General features: G+C 32.1%; 1 protein-coding gene across 6 annotated transcripts in view; it reads right to left on the minus strand.

Moving 5' to 3' along the window:
• Positions 1–2,121: 2,121 nt before the first annotated feature.
• Positions 2,122–19,342, minus strand: part of LOC123011158 (FH1/FH2 domain-containing protein 3) — a 79,194-nt gene continuing 61,973 nt past the window's right edge. For 2 of the 6 annotated variants that reach the window (XM_044408519.1, XM_044408920.1), the window contains 7 exons: positions 8,458–8,516; positions 4,879–5,784; positions 4,683–4,829; positions 3,742–4,604; positions 2,701–3,297; positions 2,438–2,655; positions 2,122–2,389 (listed from right to left, as the gene is read on the minus strand). In XM_044408519.1, coding sequence (XP_044264454.1) covers positions 2,137–2,389; positions 2,438–2,655; positions 2,701–3,297; positions 3,742–4,604; positions 4,683–4,829; positions 4,879–5,784; positions 8,458–8,516 — 3,043 coding nt within the window. In that variant the 3' untranslated portion in view covers positions 2,122–2,136. Of the gene's footprint in view, positions 2,390–2,437; positions 2,656–2,700; positions 3,300–3,740; positions 4,605–4,682; positions 4,830–4,878; positions 5,785–8,457; positions 8,517–13,826; positions 14,156–19,342 lie in introns of all 6 variants that reach the window. The other 4 variants (XM_044408758.1, XM_044408839.1, XM_044408678.1 and 1 more) reach the window with 3 other exon arrangements.

Genomic DNA, 19,342 nt, shown 5'->3' on the forward strand with positions numbered 1-19,342 from the left:
AATCTTTCCGTTTTTTTTGTGTCTTACATAGTTTTCAAGATATTCCCTAGCGAATATTGCACTCTTCAAAAAGTTTTTTTTTGTCTTACTTTGCGTCATGATGCCTAAATCCCAAGTTTTAACAAAAAATATTGGGACGGAATGTTGATTTTAGACTGCAAATTGTACGGTAGGCTTTTGCAGCCTGTAGAAAACGGTCTTTTTATACTTCCCTCCAAGAAATTGAGGTTGTTTCACTTTTTCCACGAAACTGTTCAAATTCACTTCCGTGTCCTCGTCGTCAATTTATGATGTGTTTGTAAGTACGCCAGATGGGTAAATCACTAACATTTTCATTAAAAATAGGAATTATGTAGTATTTTAATAAATTAATGCAACACAATGAAACACAATTAAAATTTCCCAAAGTTTTTGAATGAAACTAAAATCGAACGTGATTGGTTTCTCCATGGTTACGCACATTATAGTAATGGCCGACTTTTTCGAGCCAATCAAAAACCAATTCTTAAAGTTTTTGAATGAATTGAAAAAACTAAAGTGATTGGTTTTTTACATTATTATGATGGCCGACCTTACTCTGCCCAATCAGAATGCTTACAACTTTTACAATAATCTTTACGTTAATACCTACGATAGTACGATGTTAATTCGTTAAGAGTTTTTTTTTCAAAAGTGCGATATTTGCGAAAGAATATTCCAAAAACTATTTAGGATTCAAAAAACCCGAGAWGACCATCTCGTAGAAAATTTTACAAGCTTTACTTTTGTACAAAACTATTTTTTTGGATATAAAACCTCCTTGGTGCCYTTTTAATAAGTAATTTTACAATTAAACATCAATTAATTATTTAATTTAGTTTATTTTTCTTAGTTCTTTTTATGATGAAATGCATTAAAATTATGAAAAAAGCTTAAAATTAGCCATAAAATACCAATTAATAATTAATAACTAAAAAATTATTTAACATGTTGCGAGTTTCTCGCTTTTAATATCGCAAACGGAATTTGTAAAAAAAATATTTAAGGTCCAGTATGTTACAAGACAGGTTATCAGATTTTGCTATAATTAGTATCGAAAATAAAATTGATAGACGTAACTGGTATTGCTGGAGATTTTGCTATTAAAAAAGCGAAAAAAAAAAAGATTTTGGTTCTATTTTTTTTCATTGTGTTTTTTAGTGTTAGTCATTTTTTGTTGAATTTTGATTGTAGACTGCAAATTGTAGGATTTTGCAGCTTGTGGAAAACAATGTTTTCATACTTCCCTCCCAGAAAGTGACATTATGTTTCACTTTTCCATAAGATGTTCAAATTCAAAGAAAATTCTCATTTCCGTGTCTTCGACGTCAATTTATGTTGTGTTTGTAAGCACACAGGACGGGTAAAACACTAACATTTCTATTTTATATTTGCCAACGAATATTTGGGATTCAAAAAAACCCGAGAAGACCATCTTGTAGAAAATTTTACAAGCTTTACTTTTGTACAAAACTATTTTTTTTAATATAAACGAAAAAGCATAAAACCTTCTTGGTACCCTCCTGAGCCCCGTTCACCTCGAGGGACCGGGGACTTTCAATATGAAACTGACCCAAATATTATAGTCAAAAATTCTGAGTACGAGGAAAAAACATTATTATGAATCCACTTTTTGTAATGTTTGTTTAGTCCATTTTTGTGGAAAATTGTTCCAAATAATGATAATATAAATTTGAATTTTTTTCTACTGTTTTCTTGCGTAATGTTTTTCTTATTCTTTTTTTTATAATCGGTGTAGGTATATATGTATTTTTCCTGTTGAGTAAGTTTTTGAAGGACTTTCTTCTTCCTTAAAATTTCCTTAAAAACTTGCTCTTGATGTGTGACACGTAACAACTTAAAAAGTCGAATTTTATTTAAGAAAAAAACTTTTTAACAATAAATGTGCATCTGTCAAGAAAATACATTTAGAAAAGATCGATAATGTCATAAGAACTGCTTAGATAAGCACCAATTTTTATTTTAATCTCCACAGATGTAAAGATTAAAATAAAAATTGGTAAAAATAAAAAAAAAGTAGAAACACTGGTGTAACAATTTTGCCATGGAGTTTTGTAAGAAGCACTTTGTCGAACGTCGGGTTTAGATTGGTGTAAGTCAAGACAAAATAGTGAATGAAATGAAAATAATGTATACACCTCGGCTAGGAATACTCACATCCGTGATCATTTTCCCTCTCGTTTTGTTCCGTTCCCGATGATTGGCTTTCTTTTCCAACTGTTGCAAAACTCGCTCCCTTGTCGTTCGATATTCTAAGGCAAATTCGGAAACGATTCTACAGAATTCATTGGGTTTGGTGTCAGACAATTGGTGTAGAGGGATTCCTAACCATAGTAAAAATTTATGAAATCTGAAAAATGTATGTCAAGTTTCGATTTTTCAAAGTGGGGATAAAAACCTGTTCATAACCCTCCTGTGTATGATTCCAACAAGAATAATTCTTTCGGCACAATCGGCTAAAAAGTCGGACATTTTGACTTTCATCATGGTGGAGCCGTCATGTTTGGCTATGAGTTTCAAATGGTCCCAGGAGGCTTTGCAATCGGCCTCAAGTCTTTGAATGTTCAACGCGAGTTCGTCGAAGTCGATTTTCGAAGCTCGTGTAATTGCACCAATCTAAAAAAAAAATACAAACACTTGAAATTTTTTTCMTGTACTCACCTCTGAATACAAGTCAGTCGCGTCAGGAAACTTCTCCATCACAATATGGCAAAGATGGTGCAATAAAGAGTGCTTGTGAACCGTATCTTTGACTTCAGGTACTTTGGCAAGATAATCAATTTGGAACCCTTTTACTTCATTCCCGTTCAAAAAATTCCCAATGGAGAGAAGGGTACTCAAAATTCCCCTAAATGTCTTGTTCACTCGCAAAACTTCAAACCCTTGCTTCAAATCCATCAAGGGTTCGGCAATTTCCCGTTCGGAATTTTCGAAATCAAGTTTGAAAGCCCACAATTTTAGTCTTGCCGGCAATTCGGAGATTGATGCTAAAGTTAAAAGGAACTGTTCCGCACTCCCAAGGGGAAGATCAGGATTGGCAGCTTGAGCTTCTTGTATTTTCGACCTTTCCTCTTCAGTCGGCAGCATTGTGAGCAATTTTTCGATACCTTCGCGGTTCATTATRGTGGCGTCCATTTTCAARATGGCGGTYTTGATGGAWCGYGGTGGGGGTAACTTGGTCATTCCGATGTTGATGGCGTTGGAACGTTTGGGGTCCAGGACGATAATTTCTTTATTTTTATTCATCTCTTGTTGTTTCTAAATAATTACATGGTTTTAGTACATTATAACGGAGGTAAAAAATGAGGGACCACAACCATTTACCATGCTCTAGACTAGTACAAGAGTCTGGAAAGGTTACAAGTAAAGTGGCCCAAAAAGCACAATTTTGTCCCTAAGTTGGCACTACTGTGGTTATTAAGAGGAGGTGTGAGGGCCAGAAACATCTACAATGACCAGTACTGCCAACATGAGTCGTTTTGTTGGCAACACTGTCGAAGGGTAGTGCAAAAACCAAAACTATGCCATCACCACCCAATTGAATGACTCACCTCCTGAGACCATGCCATGTGCGGATCACCAAAGAAAAAAAAAAAGAAACGAATTATATTTAATGAAGCTTCAAAATTGAAAAAAATGCTTCCACCAAAGAAATTGGAAGATGGTTTTTGGTGCCAAAACCAAAAATTTTGTCACACTTACCTTGGTAATCAAGTCCTTGGCCCTCGACTCGAATAAATGTTCCAGTTTTTGGGTATCGACAGAAACTGGTTGCAGTTCGTCCCAAATAAATCCAGTCTTGAGTTTAACAGTACAAATCGGCTCCTCTCGGACTTCCTTCCAGAAAAGTTTKACCGTTTTCTTGTTCTTYTTGATTGGTATTTTGGTTTCGGATTGTTTGGACATACGAGGGAGAGTTACTCCAAAAACTGGAGGATTTGGAACAGGGGGAGGCCCTTTATTTGATAAAGGGGGAGGTGGCGGCGCTCCGTTCTCCTTCAAAGGAGGAGGAGGTGGCGGAATACCATTGAACACAGYAGCTGGGGCCAAAACATCAGCCTCGTCATCGCTCCCCAAGTCCGTAAARTCCATATCACACAGRTTCAACGGCCGGTCCAAATTCGCAACTAAYTCCTCCCATCTGAGCTCATTTTCGGACTTCTTAACTTCGAGTTTTGGAGGGGATTCAGATGTTGGACTTTTGAGGACGTCAGCTTTGGATTTGGACTTGGCTAAGCCTTCTTTGGCTTTRGAGATGAGACCTGTCATATCGCCGATTCGGTTCGGTTTRTTTTCGTCCGARGGACTGTGGAGGATGTTCTGATTGGCCAGTTTTTGGGTCAGGTCTTTGACTGTATTCTCCCGTTTCAATTGCAGGAGAACATTTCGCTCGTTTTCGTTCGCATTTTCGGTRTTTTCGTCAATTGGCGGTTGCGAGTCGTCGTAGAGGATCCAGGGTTGTTTAGTGAGGTTCTCTTCAGAGTCGAGCTTGTTGACGGCGTTCATTAGAGGGGTGATGTCCTTGCGGTTGGTGATTCGCTGCTGAAGGGCGTTGGTATAGTTTCCTAAAAAAATCATTATCCTCAATAGAGTTCTTGTATAAAAAGGAGGGAAAAAAAATTGCGAAGCAAAGCTAAACTCACCCAAATTGTTCTCATTCTCATCTTCTTCATTCTGGGAGGCGGCCCTCAGCAACTCCACAGTCTCCTGTTGCTCCCTCATRAAACTCCTCTGTCTTTCCGCCCGTTCCCTTCTCCTCCTCAAAGCGGGAGTGACGCCAGCGTCAGTCGCTAAGCAAAGCCACACGTGAGCAAGCCTCAAACTCACTCAAAAACTCACCTTTATTACTATCCTTGTAGCATCCGTTCAGCTGCGAATTGTTGATTTCTGAAGACTGGGAGCTTGAAGATTCGTCATCTTCCACGTTGATTTGGAGGGACCTGTTGTTGTTGCGGGTTAGGAGAGGGTGAGGGTGTGGGGAGGTTCCCGTGGAGTGTCTTCGACTCTTTCTTCTTTCGTTTGCTTCCGAAACTGATTTGCGGTTGCGGAGGGTTTTTCGGATGCTTTCGTCCAAATGTCGGATTGGGGTTCCCCCTTCTTCGCCGTCTTCATATTGAAGAACGGCTTCGTAAATTTGGAATTGTTGGAGTAAGTCGAGATCGGTACCCGGTTTGGACATGTATCTTTGGATGATTCTTTCGATTTCTTGTTCTTCAAGAGAGTCAGTTTGGTCGTAGTAAGTGTCTTGGTCAGGCACTCCATTGAGGACTTTATTGATCAAAGTTGTAGCATAGATCAAGAGTTCAGTGTCGGCAGAATCGAAATCTTTGAGAAGTTTCATGATGTTGTGCCAAGGCAAGACTCCTTGTGCAAAATCAACCGTTTGTATCGCTTTGATGAGGAGCATACAATTCGATTCCGTATACTCAACAAAAACCAAAAGTAGCTTCAAAGCGGTTTTCACCACAAGTCGAAACTTGGACGAAATGAGACTATACAACCATTGGATGGTTTGGTTGTGTTCCATCACCCCGTTCATTCCATCCACATACAACATCACTTGTCCCAATGCCCTCAAAATGTAGTTTTGGTAGTTTTGGTCGGCTTCTGAACCGACTTTGATGAGACATGATAATCCATCGTTTTGTACAAACTCGTGGACGAGATCTTTGTCTTCTTGGAAGATCTGTTTGAGGGAGAAAAGTGCCCGACGCAGTTCGCGACCTTCGGAAGTTAGCAATTTTTCTGGAATTGAGAAGTGATGGTAAAAGTTAGTGAAGGGTGATTGAGTTTTGTATGTGCATAATCTAACGATCGGTGCACGACCGAGCGGTTAGAGATCATGTTAACCTGCTATTATGCGAGGTTTTTACGGGGGATACAAATTGGTTGGATTTCTCGGTGCAGGTTGCAACAGCGGTTATGCAAATGGGGATTGGATGTGGATTTTATCAAATATTAAAAATTAAATCAGTAATTAAAACTGACATTGAGCAGTGAAAGTGGAACCAAATAAATCTTTGTGACATGTGAGACATTAAAAATATGATACTTTCAGTCCTATAAACAGCAAATTTAAGAAAATTGTAAAGTTAATTCTTTAAATCAAACATTACGTTGAATAGAACGATTAATTAACAAGGGTCTTTTTTAGAAACTAAATTTTTGTATTATGTATTTGCTATTAAAAAGTAAACAATAAAAAAGGGGTTATATAAAAAATATATACTTTTCAATTTCAAAGCATGAAGCAGTTTTTGATACTAAAGATTTTTTTATACCAGGTGAATAATATTTACTCAAAATTTTCGTAATATTTGACTCATGGCTTACAAAATTTGGAACATCTTTTGTAGAATAATGTACATATTTTTTTCCAAATGAAGTTGTTTTTTTTCCTTTCAATTTAAATATATTCGTAGTATAACGCTTAATTAAAAATAGCTTTATGTTTTAGTGATACTCCTAATTAATTTTAAATTTGATGTTTCATGCTATTTAAAAAATTAAAAAAGTGTTTTTCTAGGTGCATATGTTTTTCAACGACCCTCTATTTGAGATATGTAAATATAAATTTTAAAACTTTTTCTTTTTTCTTTCTTTCTTTCTTAAAACGCATTTGTTTAATTTAACACCTGTACATATATTTATTTTCAGTTTTATAGGAAGACAAAACAATATTTTGTAAAAGTAAAAAGCATAAAGTAAAAAGTAAAAAGTAATCTTATATCGTCGTAATTAATAACAGTGTTTTTTGCATTTATTTCTTTTTACTAAATTTTTATAAAGTTAAAATAACTAAATACATAAAAAACAAAATTATTTTTAGGATGTAGAGCAACAAACCGTTGTAGCCGTTAATTAGTTACATTATACTAATTAATCATTAAAACTTGAGTACCATCTCACGCCCATACTAAAATTTATTTGAACTTAATTTAATAGATTTAAAAGATTGAAACGTTAAAAAAACTACAAAAAGAGAAAAAGTTTGTAAGTAAGAAATAAAGGCTTTATTATGTATTTATTTTATTAACAAAATAATTTTGTACTTATTGAAATTAAAATTAATTATGAATTTTCCCTTGAAGGTTACAGAATTTTGATTTAATGTTTCCATATTTGTGGATTTGTATACACTTACAATAAAAAATCAGTCAAAATTAGTTATTTATTACAGAAAAATCATAATTTTATTAAATACAAAATGAAGAAGTAAGTTTTAAAAAAACAATAAGAAAAAAATTCAAAACGTTTGATGTTTTAGGGTAAAGAGGTATGTTATTTTATCCAAAAAATTAATTGATCACAATTAGAGCTTTTTACATTTTTTTTTTGACATTTATAATCTTGATGTGAAAAAGAGGCACAACATCAAGATTTGGGCATAATTGTCCAGTTGATGTGGGGGAGCCGGCATTGGTCATGTAATTCAGCGCCTGGCGGGGTATTTGCCCGAGGAGTAGCTGTTTTGGCTGATGTCGGTTTACCTCTCCCGGTGGGCGTTTTTGGGAGATTTGCTTTGCAAATTCCCAGCCCCCGGTGTTTAGAGGTCTGGATTCTCCACACACCGACAGGTGGCGCTCTGCGCTACCACTGTCTCATTTATAATCTTGACAAAATACATAATAGTTTGAATTTATTAACCCGTTCTATTCTGTAGCAACTATCTTAATAACTCTCCAACATGCGATCGAGTCCCAAATTAGGTCTGCCTAAACAAGAAAAAGAAAGGTAAAAAACAAGAAAAACGCTTAGCATCAGCTTTTTAATTATGGTAGGTAAGTATTKTCCATTTGTGACTTATTTTTTATTATTCACTTATTAAATAACTGTTTGGTTAATAATGATGAGCCAGAAATTAACTTATTTTTTTAATTTTATTATTTTTATTAATGCTTCCAATAAAAATTTTAATCATAAATTTCACAATTCGCAAAAAAGCTATTACAGATAATGGCGCTTTCATTGCCTGAACCTATGCCCTGATTTTAAATAGGTATTTCTGCTTTGCATATTCCATTAAGAAGAACTTTTAAAGCCCTAAGCTGTAACAGCTATCTAAACTGACACTTCCTCCATTAGAACAGCTTTTACTCAATTTTTCCCTATCAAATATGTAATATTTCCTTAAATTGCAATCCAAAGTCATCTCAATTAATTGTAAAAACCGTAAAAAAAAWTTTATCCTTCGTAATTGATCGAGAAAGTCTCATTTGTCCTATTCATTCGTAAAATGGTTCCGCTATCACAATACAACAATTTAATGGCAGCTACGCTAAATGTTATTGAGCATACAATCCACGAATTTCACGTAACGTAATATCGAAAGTAAACTTTACTAATAAAAAAAAACTCCATTATTATGCACAATGGCGGCCATAAATAACATTCGACATAAATGAAAAATCAACTCACCTATAATCGTGTGCACTCTAACCGACAGTTGTGTCCTTAAAACGATCGAATTCTTCTTACTGCAACAAGAAAACAGAAATTAGTCTCAAATCAGGAAGAATCGTGTGTCAACCGCCACGACCAAACGAAATCGATTGGACACGAATCCGGACGGCCAGGTGGCACTTAATTAAAGCCGTACCGGCTTTGAGATGCCGTTTCAAGCTGCGGTTTTCCGCTCGGTACCATATTCATTCAAGGCAACGGTACCACTGCTCCTTTCCTGGACCAAAATTTTTTTCATGATTTTTTTATATACGGGGTGAATCAATAAATAATGCGGCTTCAGCCCCCCTGAACGCAATTTTTGTACAATTATATAGTTGGCAAATCTGCATTGGCTCAAATTATTTTGAACTCTACAAGGAGTGCCATTATTTAAGAAAAGTACTCAACTTTTTTTTTCATTTTGATTTTTCTGATTTTGGATGCGTCGCACAGTGGTCTGAGAGCGGCAAAAACCCAGACTTTATAGGTAATCCAAAAATTTTTATTTGTTACTTTTGTATGTAAAAGATAAGTAATTAAATATATTTAAAGAGATTAAGTACCAAAAACCTCCATATTAATTTATCTATAACCATAAGAAGTTGTCACACAATAAATAAGCATATTTTCACGATCGCTTGGTTAAAGTCTTAGGACATATTTTGTATGTGATTTATTGAGTTTTGCAAAATTGATCCAGTTGTATTAGGTTCATGTACATTAAAAAAAAATTCAAATAAATTTGGAAACAAGTTTGTTTAATAATGTCGTGAACACGAAACACAAATTTTTGTAAAATCAAAAACGTGTATTGATTTTGCGCCAACATGCGCCAAACTGAGACTTATTGGAAACTGTTCTTAACACTCTGTGTTAACGATTAAAACAAATGGCTTTATTTTAAGCCGGAAATTAACCTGAATCAAAATATTTCAACACAAGTTTTGAAGAAAAATTTTCTTCCAAAATAAAACAATTTGAGCTAGTTTCAATCCAATTTTGTACGATTTTAATAAAGAAATAATTCTAAATTAGTGTATTTTATAAAATAATTGCTTTAATCTTAATTTTAGGCTGWAATAAAGCAATTTGTGATATGTTCAATCGATTTGGCTCAATTTTAAGTTAGGAGTCAATCTGAATCAAAGTATTTCAACCAAATACTGGCTTCAATAATAGTTTTCTTCCAAAATAAAGCAATTTGAGCTATTTTTAATTCAATTTTTCTAGATTTTAATAGAGAATTATTTCGAAGTTAATGTATTTTATAAAAATAATTGCTCCAATCTTAATTTTAGGCTGAAATAAAGCAATTTGTGATATTTTCAATCGATTTGGCCCATTTTTAATTTGGGAATCAAAGAATTTCAACCTATTACTGGCTTGAATAGAAGTTTTCTTCCAAAATAAAGCAATTTGAGCAATTTTCAATCCAATATTGCTCAATTTTAATACAGAATTAATTCAAAATTAATGAATTTTATAAATATAATTGCTTCAATCATAATTTTAGGCTGAAATAAAGCACTTTGTGATATTCTAAAGCGATTTAGCTTTATTTTAGGCCGGAAATTAACCTGAATCAAAATATTTCAACACAATAATGTTTTGAATAAAAGTTTTCTTCCAAAATAAAACAATTTGAGCTTTTTTTATTCCAATTTTGTTCGACTTTAATACAGAATTAATTCAAAATTAATGCTTTTATTAAAATAATTCCTTCAATTCAATTTTTCTAGATTTTAATATAGAATTATTTCGAAATTAAAGTATTTTGTAAAAACAATATCTTCAATCCGAATTTTAGGCTGAAATAAAGCAAATTGTGATATTCTCAACCGATGTGGTTTTATTTTAAGCCGGAAATTAACCTGAATCAAAATATTTTAACACAATAATATTTTTCTTTCAAAATAAAACAATTTGAGCTATTTTTAATCCAATTTTGTTCGATTTTAGTACAGAATTAATTCAAAATTAATGTTTTTTATTAAAATAATTGCTTCAATTCTAATTTTAGGCTGGAATAAAGCAATTTGAGCTATTTTCAATTCAATTTTGCTCGATTTTAATACAGAAATAATTCGAAATTAATGTATTTTATAAATATAATTGCTTCAATCTTAATTTTAGGCTGAAATAAAGCAATTTGTGATATGTTCAACCGATTTGGCTTAATTTTAAGTTGGGAATCAACCTGAATCGAAATATTTCAACATAATAATATTTTGAATATAAGTTTTCTTTCAAAAKAAAACAATTTGAGCTATTTTTAATACAATTTTTTTCGATTTTAATACAGAATTAATTCAAAATTAATGTTTTTTTATTAAAATAATTGCTTCAATTCTAATTTTAGGCTAGAATCAGCTGCGTAAACCTGCGAGTTTAGTAATAACAATCTCTTAATTCTTTGAAGTAAGGCAGATACAAGCAAGTTTTATTTATTGTAAATGGTAATTCAAACACTATTTTTTTTTAGTTTTTTTCTAGGTAAATATGTATGCAGTGGTAAAAAAATAATTTTAATTATTTAAAGCTCTATTGGTATTACAACGTGTTCTCATTTTGAATTAACAACCATAACATTAAAAGGGTTGTTCGCAAAATGTTATTTTTAGTCTAGATGAAAAAGCCTAAATTCTATACAAAACTAGTTCTTCAGGTGTCTTATTAATATAAAGATTTTTTGAAGTTTTTGCCGTTTTCATGCTAGTTTCGACCACTGTGCGTCGTTGCCGAGTTATTAATTTTTTCAACTTCTAATCTTCAACTTTCGCCGAGCAAATGTGTCACGCATGTCGTGTGGGTGTCGCGAAGACCCAGAATCCAGTAGCTGGGTAACAATGTAAAAGGGGAAACGTTGCTCTGGGTCATGGACAATGTCGGAATTCGCTCTAATTGAGCCTTAATGATAAATCGTGTCGGGGGCCATTATCGCATAATGGCTATAATTAGGGAACTTTCTTGACGGATGGAGGCTAGATGTACGATGGGTGGAACACTCCATCAGCAAAAGTAAACAATTTTTTGCAATTCAGATGGAAAAACGGTAAATTTAAACAATTGCTCGATTGAAGCTGGCTGTGGTCTAATTCGGGGAAAAAACGAGATTAAATAGAATTATTACGGTGATTTCACGCGATTTTTTTTCAATCTTCGGGAAGATTGTTGGTTTTATTATTGGATAAATGTGAAAATTTATTACACGCTTGAGTAAAATCCCAGTGTGTAATTAACACTTGATTGTCGTGTCGCGCGCATTATGATATTAAAAGTAATTTGTTCTTTTGTTGGCATAATTAACACTTTTGCACTTAATGATGGGAAAGAATTTCAACTATTTGGTAAAGGTAGAATATTAGCTATGGATGTGTGCCGAATTTCCTTTTGAATAAGAAATAAAGGAATTGAACGATTCTGGTTGTGTGAATCAGGTCTCCAGGTGGTTTTACGCACGGCTGTGTATAATCTACTTTTGTTTAGATAATCCGCACTTAATTTAGTATTACATCACTTTATTAAAAAAAAATAATCCAGTTGCACCAATCAGGAAGAAAGTGGAAAAAATAATAAGCAGAAATTGATTCAATTTAAACCACAAATAACAAAATTTAACTTCTGGATTGGTGATTAGTGATAGTCTATGGATCTAAAGTTTTGCGTAATTACATCAAACTAGATCGAAAATTATTCATACAAAAATTTGTAATAATCTAACCAAAAGTGTTAGAATTTTCAATCTAAATTAAAAAAAAATATTCATACCCTTGAAACACACTGTATATGTAATAAAAACGTACAACAATATTTTATGCCATATTATAATAGTCTTTTAATTTTGACACAAAATTTGAAAAAAAACATACCAGGTTAAAATGAAGTGCAAAAAAATTATCAAAAGTTGTCAACTGAAATGTGCCTCCCATAAATTAATAAAAATAAAACTATTTGACTGTGTCAGCATCATAACTTTTAATTTTTTTTATCTGCTAATAATTTTTTAACCCTCTTTAGTTATTCATTTATCAGCATTGTTCTCAATTAAAAATAAAACAAAAAATTAAACAACTTAAAGCTTATTAATAACGTTGTTAAATAAGCCTGTAAGTTCTTGTTTAGAAGAATTTTTGTTAAAAAAATATAAAAGCTGAGAAAAAAAATAAAAAATTGTTCCTAAGACGTCCACTTGAATATCAAAAATAGCATATTTGCTAATTTATTATTAAAATTAACAGTTTATTAAAAAAAAAAGTTAACTAAAAGTGGTGGGTTAACAATTGCCATTTTTAACAGTTATAAATACTTCTGAAAAACTATAGACTAGTTTCCCTAAAAAGATACTTTTGAACCATGGTGTAGTGTATATCTAAATCGTATAAAGATTCAAATAAGAAGCAAAGACTGTTATTGACAAACAGTTCTCGATGAATTGATAATAATATTTTTTACATCATATTTTAACCCCTGTTTTCTGTCTGCTGACAATTTTTTGCTTCATACTGTTTCTACTAATTATGATAAGTATGAATCAGGATTAATGACAACAAAACATTTTGAGAGGAGGCTCTTGGCAAAATTTACACAAACCTGTAAGTCAAATAATTATTACTATTCTACTTTTTTTTTATTTTCATGACAACATATGGTAAACGTTTTGATTTTCTCTTCTCATCGACATTGGATGTGACATTCGTAAGGTAAAGAATGCCAACACAAAAAATAAAAATTATAATCAAAGTAAAAAATAAGTTTTTTGGTAATTTAATAGCTGAAATGGAACGTTGATTGTTAATTTGCTGAGATTTATTAGCATCCTGATAATATAAATTTGCTTGACAAGACATGTGACGGGTGTTAATGAAAAGTATAGCGCTTTTACACCACTTTATAACAACCGGAAGAGAAATAAATAAAATGAAATGTCTCATACTCACACGTAATAAAAAATTAAAACTTTTTAAAATAATACAACAAACTAAGAAAAAGATAACAAATCTAAGTCAAATTAATCTTGACAGCAGGCCATTAACCTGCTGTCATCGCCTTTTTATCAATTTCTCGTTGAATTATTCATTAATACATATTTAACACTCAACTCTCCACAATTAAGTCATAAACCCGTCAAAAAAATATTTCAAATCCATTAAATCACCAGAGAAAGCAAGCCTTAAACCCCCCTAAATCCGCTCTCTGCAACTTTTTCCGCCAATTTAAATAAGCCCTCGTGGGCGTCACTCGCAAWGTCACCATCTGTGGGCACAAATGACGCAACCAACGAAAGCGAAATCATAACAATTRACTTCGCCCATGCAAATCCATCCACAGGTGTCCCACATTACCTGCAAAAATAGCAAACCGGGCCCAGAGTGCAATTCTCGGTGAGCGCCAGCAAAAGGTCGGACTCCCTGTGCGCAATACTGCGACACGTGGGCACGTCGTCAACGTCGAGGAAGTCGTCCACGTGGTCAGCGTCAGTGTCTTCGCTGGTCGATGCTTCAGTCGATTCCAGCGAATTGGCGCGGTGGTCGTCTTCGCCGTCGTGGTGGACGTAGTGGAGCCAAAAGAGCGACGAGCGCGTCTCCAAAGAGTTGAGCCATTGGGTGAGGAGGCCGTCGGAACGCGATTTGAGCTCCATGCTCACTGGGCATTTACGCGAAGTGATGGAAAACTACGATTGAGAGGATTAAATTGCGGGAATTGRGGTTAAAGAGGTGGCGACGGGGGTCAGGGGTTAAGTGGAGGATATAGAGTGGCTCTTGGTCAACTGATTTGTTTGTTCTAATAGAAAAAAGCACCAAAACTGTTATTTTAATACGCAAAAATCTATTGGCCCTTTTTCGTAAACCTCACTGCGTTTGTAAAAGAAATGTAAAATACATACCTAGGTATTATTTTAATAATAATAAATAAAACATTAAGCTACAATATAGCAACATTTTTTTACAAAAAAAGAGCAAAAACCAACAAAGCACTCAACTGAATGCGACGAAGATCATTTTAGTCCTTTTCGTTTATTTATTGTCAAAATTGTTCTAAGATGTTAATAAATCAATAATTTAAACATTTAAGAATCCTCTAGACAAAGTTTTACAAACCYTGTTAGCCCTTGTTTGAAAACTGTTTTTGTCAAAAAAATTATGTGATAATTAAGAAAAAAATATTACCTCAAAAGTTTATTACAAAACTGTTACWTGAACCCCAGAATATTCTGTGCTTGAACTAATATTTGTTCGACATTTAAAAATTATGTTAAAATTTTACTTTCATTTATATAGGGKGGTCAAGTTTCAAAATACCAAAATATAAAACATTAGCAAAAATCTAAATATTATAYCAGGTGAATAAAAAGTATGAAACCAAACGTTCTTTGCTTGCTAATTGACGAATGATAAAGTACTATAAAAATGGACGTTTTATCAAAAATTTTTAAATTTCCTCTTGTTTTTGCAATTTTTTTTTAAATGACAACCCACTATTTAAAAAATAAAATAAATAAAGCATTTTTCTCATAAAAGTTATGATCTAAGACTTACAACTATCCACTTTATATTTAATTTTATTTTTTATAAAAATCACTTGGTTCCCTACTTTATATTGAGCCTGTATAAAAATTGAATGATTTCAAAAAAGTTGTAGGTACACTTAAAAATCACTTTCAACGTAATAAGATGATTACATACAGGGTGAGGAGAAAATATAAAAATAAACGTTTTTCGCTCAAACATTGACTCTAAACTAATTAATGTATGATGAAATAATATAAAAAAAAACGTTTTTTCTGAAATAAATTTTTTTTATTTTTTTTGTTTTTAAGTTTTACAAAATTTATTTAATTTTTTAAATGGCAATTGGTGGCAACCTGCACTGCATTTTTTTGAAAAACGTCTGGCTAAATAGAATTGTAAAAAAATTAATTTTTCAAAAATAATTTCAAAAATAAACGAATGTCGAATCTAAAAAAAATGTTTCACAATTATGACTCTACAGTTGTATTTATGTAACAAATAATAACTTTCTCAGAAAATAATTTAAGACAGCCATTTATCAAAAACAAAAAATGTTGAGAAAWCGAAAACAGAACAAAATTTATCAACATAACAGTAATTGGTTTAATTTTTTTAATTCATTTTTCCCACGGGACGGTTCAGACAAAAGCTCTCGACTAGAGGATAACAATAGCCGGTTTTGGGTCAGCTTTGATCCGAAAGGTCGCTGTTTCAATTACAAAGTGTGCCACATCGTGCGTCCAAATTATTATCCACCGTAATGAAGTAATCGAATTTTGAATCGTTAATCGATTATTTCCACGTGACAGAAAAACATTGTTTAACTGGTTCGGCCTTGTGRGACGCAATTRGAGCGGCTAAATGTGCGATATTTTTTCAAGATTCTGCTAGTTAATGCCGTTTAATTGAAATGATTGTGTGTTATGTGAATCGGGACACATTCTTTTGTCGGGAAATATGGCACAAAAACGTAGGTGGGAACGGAGAATTACTATTTCATAGTGATTTAGGAAAATGAACGATCTTCTATGACCTGGCGGTTTTAACAAAAAGTTTCATTACGAGATGGAATTAATTGAGTTTGGATTTTTGCAAAAGTTTACCGTAATATGAGGGAGTCCGACTTGACCGACTTTACTTTTATTAATTACTGMCGGTAATGAGGTTATAAATTATTGACGATTTGCACATAACAGGAAACTATGCTCATCTTGAAATTTTTTAAAAATATAAAAATGAGTTTAAATTAATAAAAAGTAACAAAACTCCAGTTGGAAAGTACTCTTATTTTTTACCTTAGAAAAATTAAATTAAGTAGACCTGCAATTTCTTAATTTCCGTATAAGGATTTGAAAATTAAATTGAYAAGGAAGTTAATTTTTTCTCTATTTAGCAGCAGTTAAAAATGTTTGTTTTAAATTCTCTCATCAGTCCAATTATCAACAGGAAATTAATAYCAGAAGCTTTAAGTCGCAATGTTGGCTCTTTCATTTAGATTTGATGTTTGATTATTTTTTTTTTGTTTATATTTATCGCAAATCTAAATTGGATTTTTATTTGCAGCCCAAAATTGTTAATTTTCCGGCTCAGCTAAATAAGATCTTACATAATTGCGTTTAATTAAAACTTAGCTTTATAAACACAAATTTCAGACTATAGTTACCTCTTCTTAATAATAGTTAAACTTTTGACATTATTAGTGAGCAGAATAGCCAAAAAATTAAGTATTTTAACAAAAACAGAGTAAGGTTTTTTAATTTTTCGATTTTTCGTTAGAATTAAATAGTTTAAGTTTTTTAAATCGAGAATTTTTGCATACTGTGATAAAATAATAATAAAAATTCTTTTAAATTTAAATTAATAAAAAGTAACAAAACTCCAGTTGGAAAGTACTCTTATTTTTTACCCTAGAAAAATTAAATTAAGTAGACCTGCAATTTCCGTATAAGGATTTGAAAATTAAATTGATAAGGAAGTTATTTTTTTCTCTATTTAGCAACAAATAATAATAAAAATTCTATTTATAAAATTAAAAAACAAATTGATGATGTGTAGCTTGTACAGTTGTACACTACAGTAAAAAAAATTGCTTACTACAGTAAAACCTCGATATTCCGTATTAATATAATATCACGTAGTGTCGATATTTTAAGAATTCTTAAATATCAAACTTTTATTGTGTATGAAACGAAAAATATAAATATGAACATTAAAAAACATTCAGAATAATAAAAAATTATCCAAAACATATGAGAAGTTATTAACTTTTAAAAATCAAATTACCAAGAAATGTATTTCTGTTGTATTCAGAATTTGTAAGATTCGTAGTTTTATATGAAACATATGCATTAATTTAAACCTTAAAAAAATGAAATAATAAAAAATAACAATTCTATAAACTTTATCAATCCAGCAATGCTAAAATTATACTCATCACATAATTCCAAATATCTGTAAAGAAAAAATATATAATATTTTTTTTAATCTCACATTTTGGTTGAATTGAATGAAATATCAAAGTTGTAAAGCGATAAATATTTCATTTTGAACTATATCTGTTYTTCTGTTTCTTTCATTTGTGTGTTAATTTTGAGTTTAAGAGCAAAACATTGTCCAATAATAATAGTAGAATCTTCGAGGCCGCTAAAGCAGTGCATTGAGCAACGCAACGGTACAACAGGGACCAAAAAAATCTCGTCTTCCTCATCCTCCCTGTGGCCGAAAATCCCATCGCCGACACCTGTTCGGAGCGGATCGGGGCCAGGAGGCATAGGTAACCCAGTGACCGGAGTTTGTTCTCTGCGAGAAGCAAGATATTTATGCAATTATGTGCCCAGCCCCATTCAACTCGATCTTCGACGATCGGGTCAAATGCTAAATCGGCGGTGGAGGCGGCGTCACGACTATTATGTCGAAGGTACTGCGGACGGAAGAAATGGTTCGAGGTGGAGATTATTGCTATTGCTCAATATTTCGMGTGGGCAATGCCTTGGAAAATAATCAATGAATTTGCATTTATCGGCTTGGAGACTTGTGAGTCATTTAATGAATTTATTTTATTAATGAGAGGCCAAATAGGACACGTTTAAAAGGAAAAAAAGTGAACAAGAGTGACATGAAGTTTTTACAGATTTTGGCTATTTATGGAGGAATTTACGATAAACGAAATGTGAGAGGTACAAATTTTACGAATAGTTATGTTAACTAAACATTCAGTATTTTCATAATTTTGATTATTTTAAAGCTTGTGTCTGGCAGAAAAAAAAAACAAGTCAAAACAACGAAAATCATTAGGCTTTTGAGTACCCACAGGGCGTTCCAGCTGTGATTTTCTTTGTAAAATAAAGTATATCTAGATTATATTTGATAAAAATAAAGTTATTTTTGAGTCAAGCTAAGAAAATTAAAAAAAATTCCACACTTGTGAAAACTAACCACATTTTGAAAAGTGAAAATATAAAGAGCCAACCAATTATTTATAAAGAACAAAAAAAATCCGCAAACTTCACAAAAGTATCTATTAAATGTCACAAGTATAAGTTCTACCCTCCAGCCACGGAGTAAAAATTCTATTTTTGCGCCTAAGGGWTTTTACAATTATCACAACATTATTGACATTTTTATCAATGTTGTGTCTTTCTTGTCTCTTTCGCTGCTTCGACATTTTGCACTACCAACTGCACTAGTTGAATTAATAAACACTTTCGAAAATCTCTAACACAAATTCCGTTATGAATTCATTACTTTCAAAACGTTGTGATTATTTTGTTCATTTATTTGCTAATTATAGTTTTGCTCTTTACTCTCGATTTAAGAAAAATCTGAATAGTGAGTTTATGTCGTTCAGTTAAATTATTTGCCTCACTGCGATCGGCTAAACGGCCACATAAACTAKCACTTTTAGTCCTAATAAGATACTATCAAGAGTAATTAAATAATGTAAATGAATCTAATCTAAAAAAAATCTTTTGAGAAAATTAGTAAGAACCAAAAATCATTCTCTTGTTTAAACGGCCAGACAAAATTCTAAAAACTCTTTGAAATTATTTAAGAGTGTCATTTTAACATTTATTCGTATTATTATTAAAGAAAAACATTTGTTCAACTACTAAAAAGATGTTGTTTGTCTCTCTACAAAAATTAGATATTGTTAAGAAACAGATTATGTTAAAACTTTTTTTCTTCTTATGTTACTTTTTATTTATTAATAACAAATACGTTAACTCCTATTTTTAGGAGTAAATTATCTGAAACAGTCTCAAAACACCTTTTAAAAGACTAATTTTGTATTATAAAAACAGAATACGTAATAATAATTGTAATTTATCAAGAAACATTATATATACTCG

Source organism: Tribolium madens, unplaced genomic scaffold, assembly GCF_015345945.1.
Source record: "Tribolium madens isolate multiple individuals breed KSU strain unplaced genomic scaffold, Tmad_KSU_1.1 Scaffold_11;HRSCAF=98;Tcas5.2_LG3b, whole genome shotgun sequence".
NCBI classification, from domain to species: Eukaryota; Metazoa; Arthropoda; class Insecta; order Coleoptera; family Tenebrionidae; genus Tribolium; species Tribolium madens.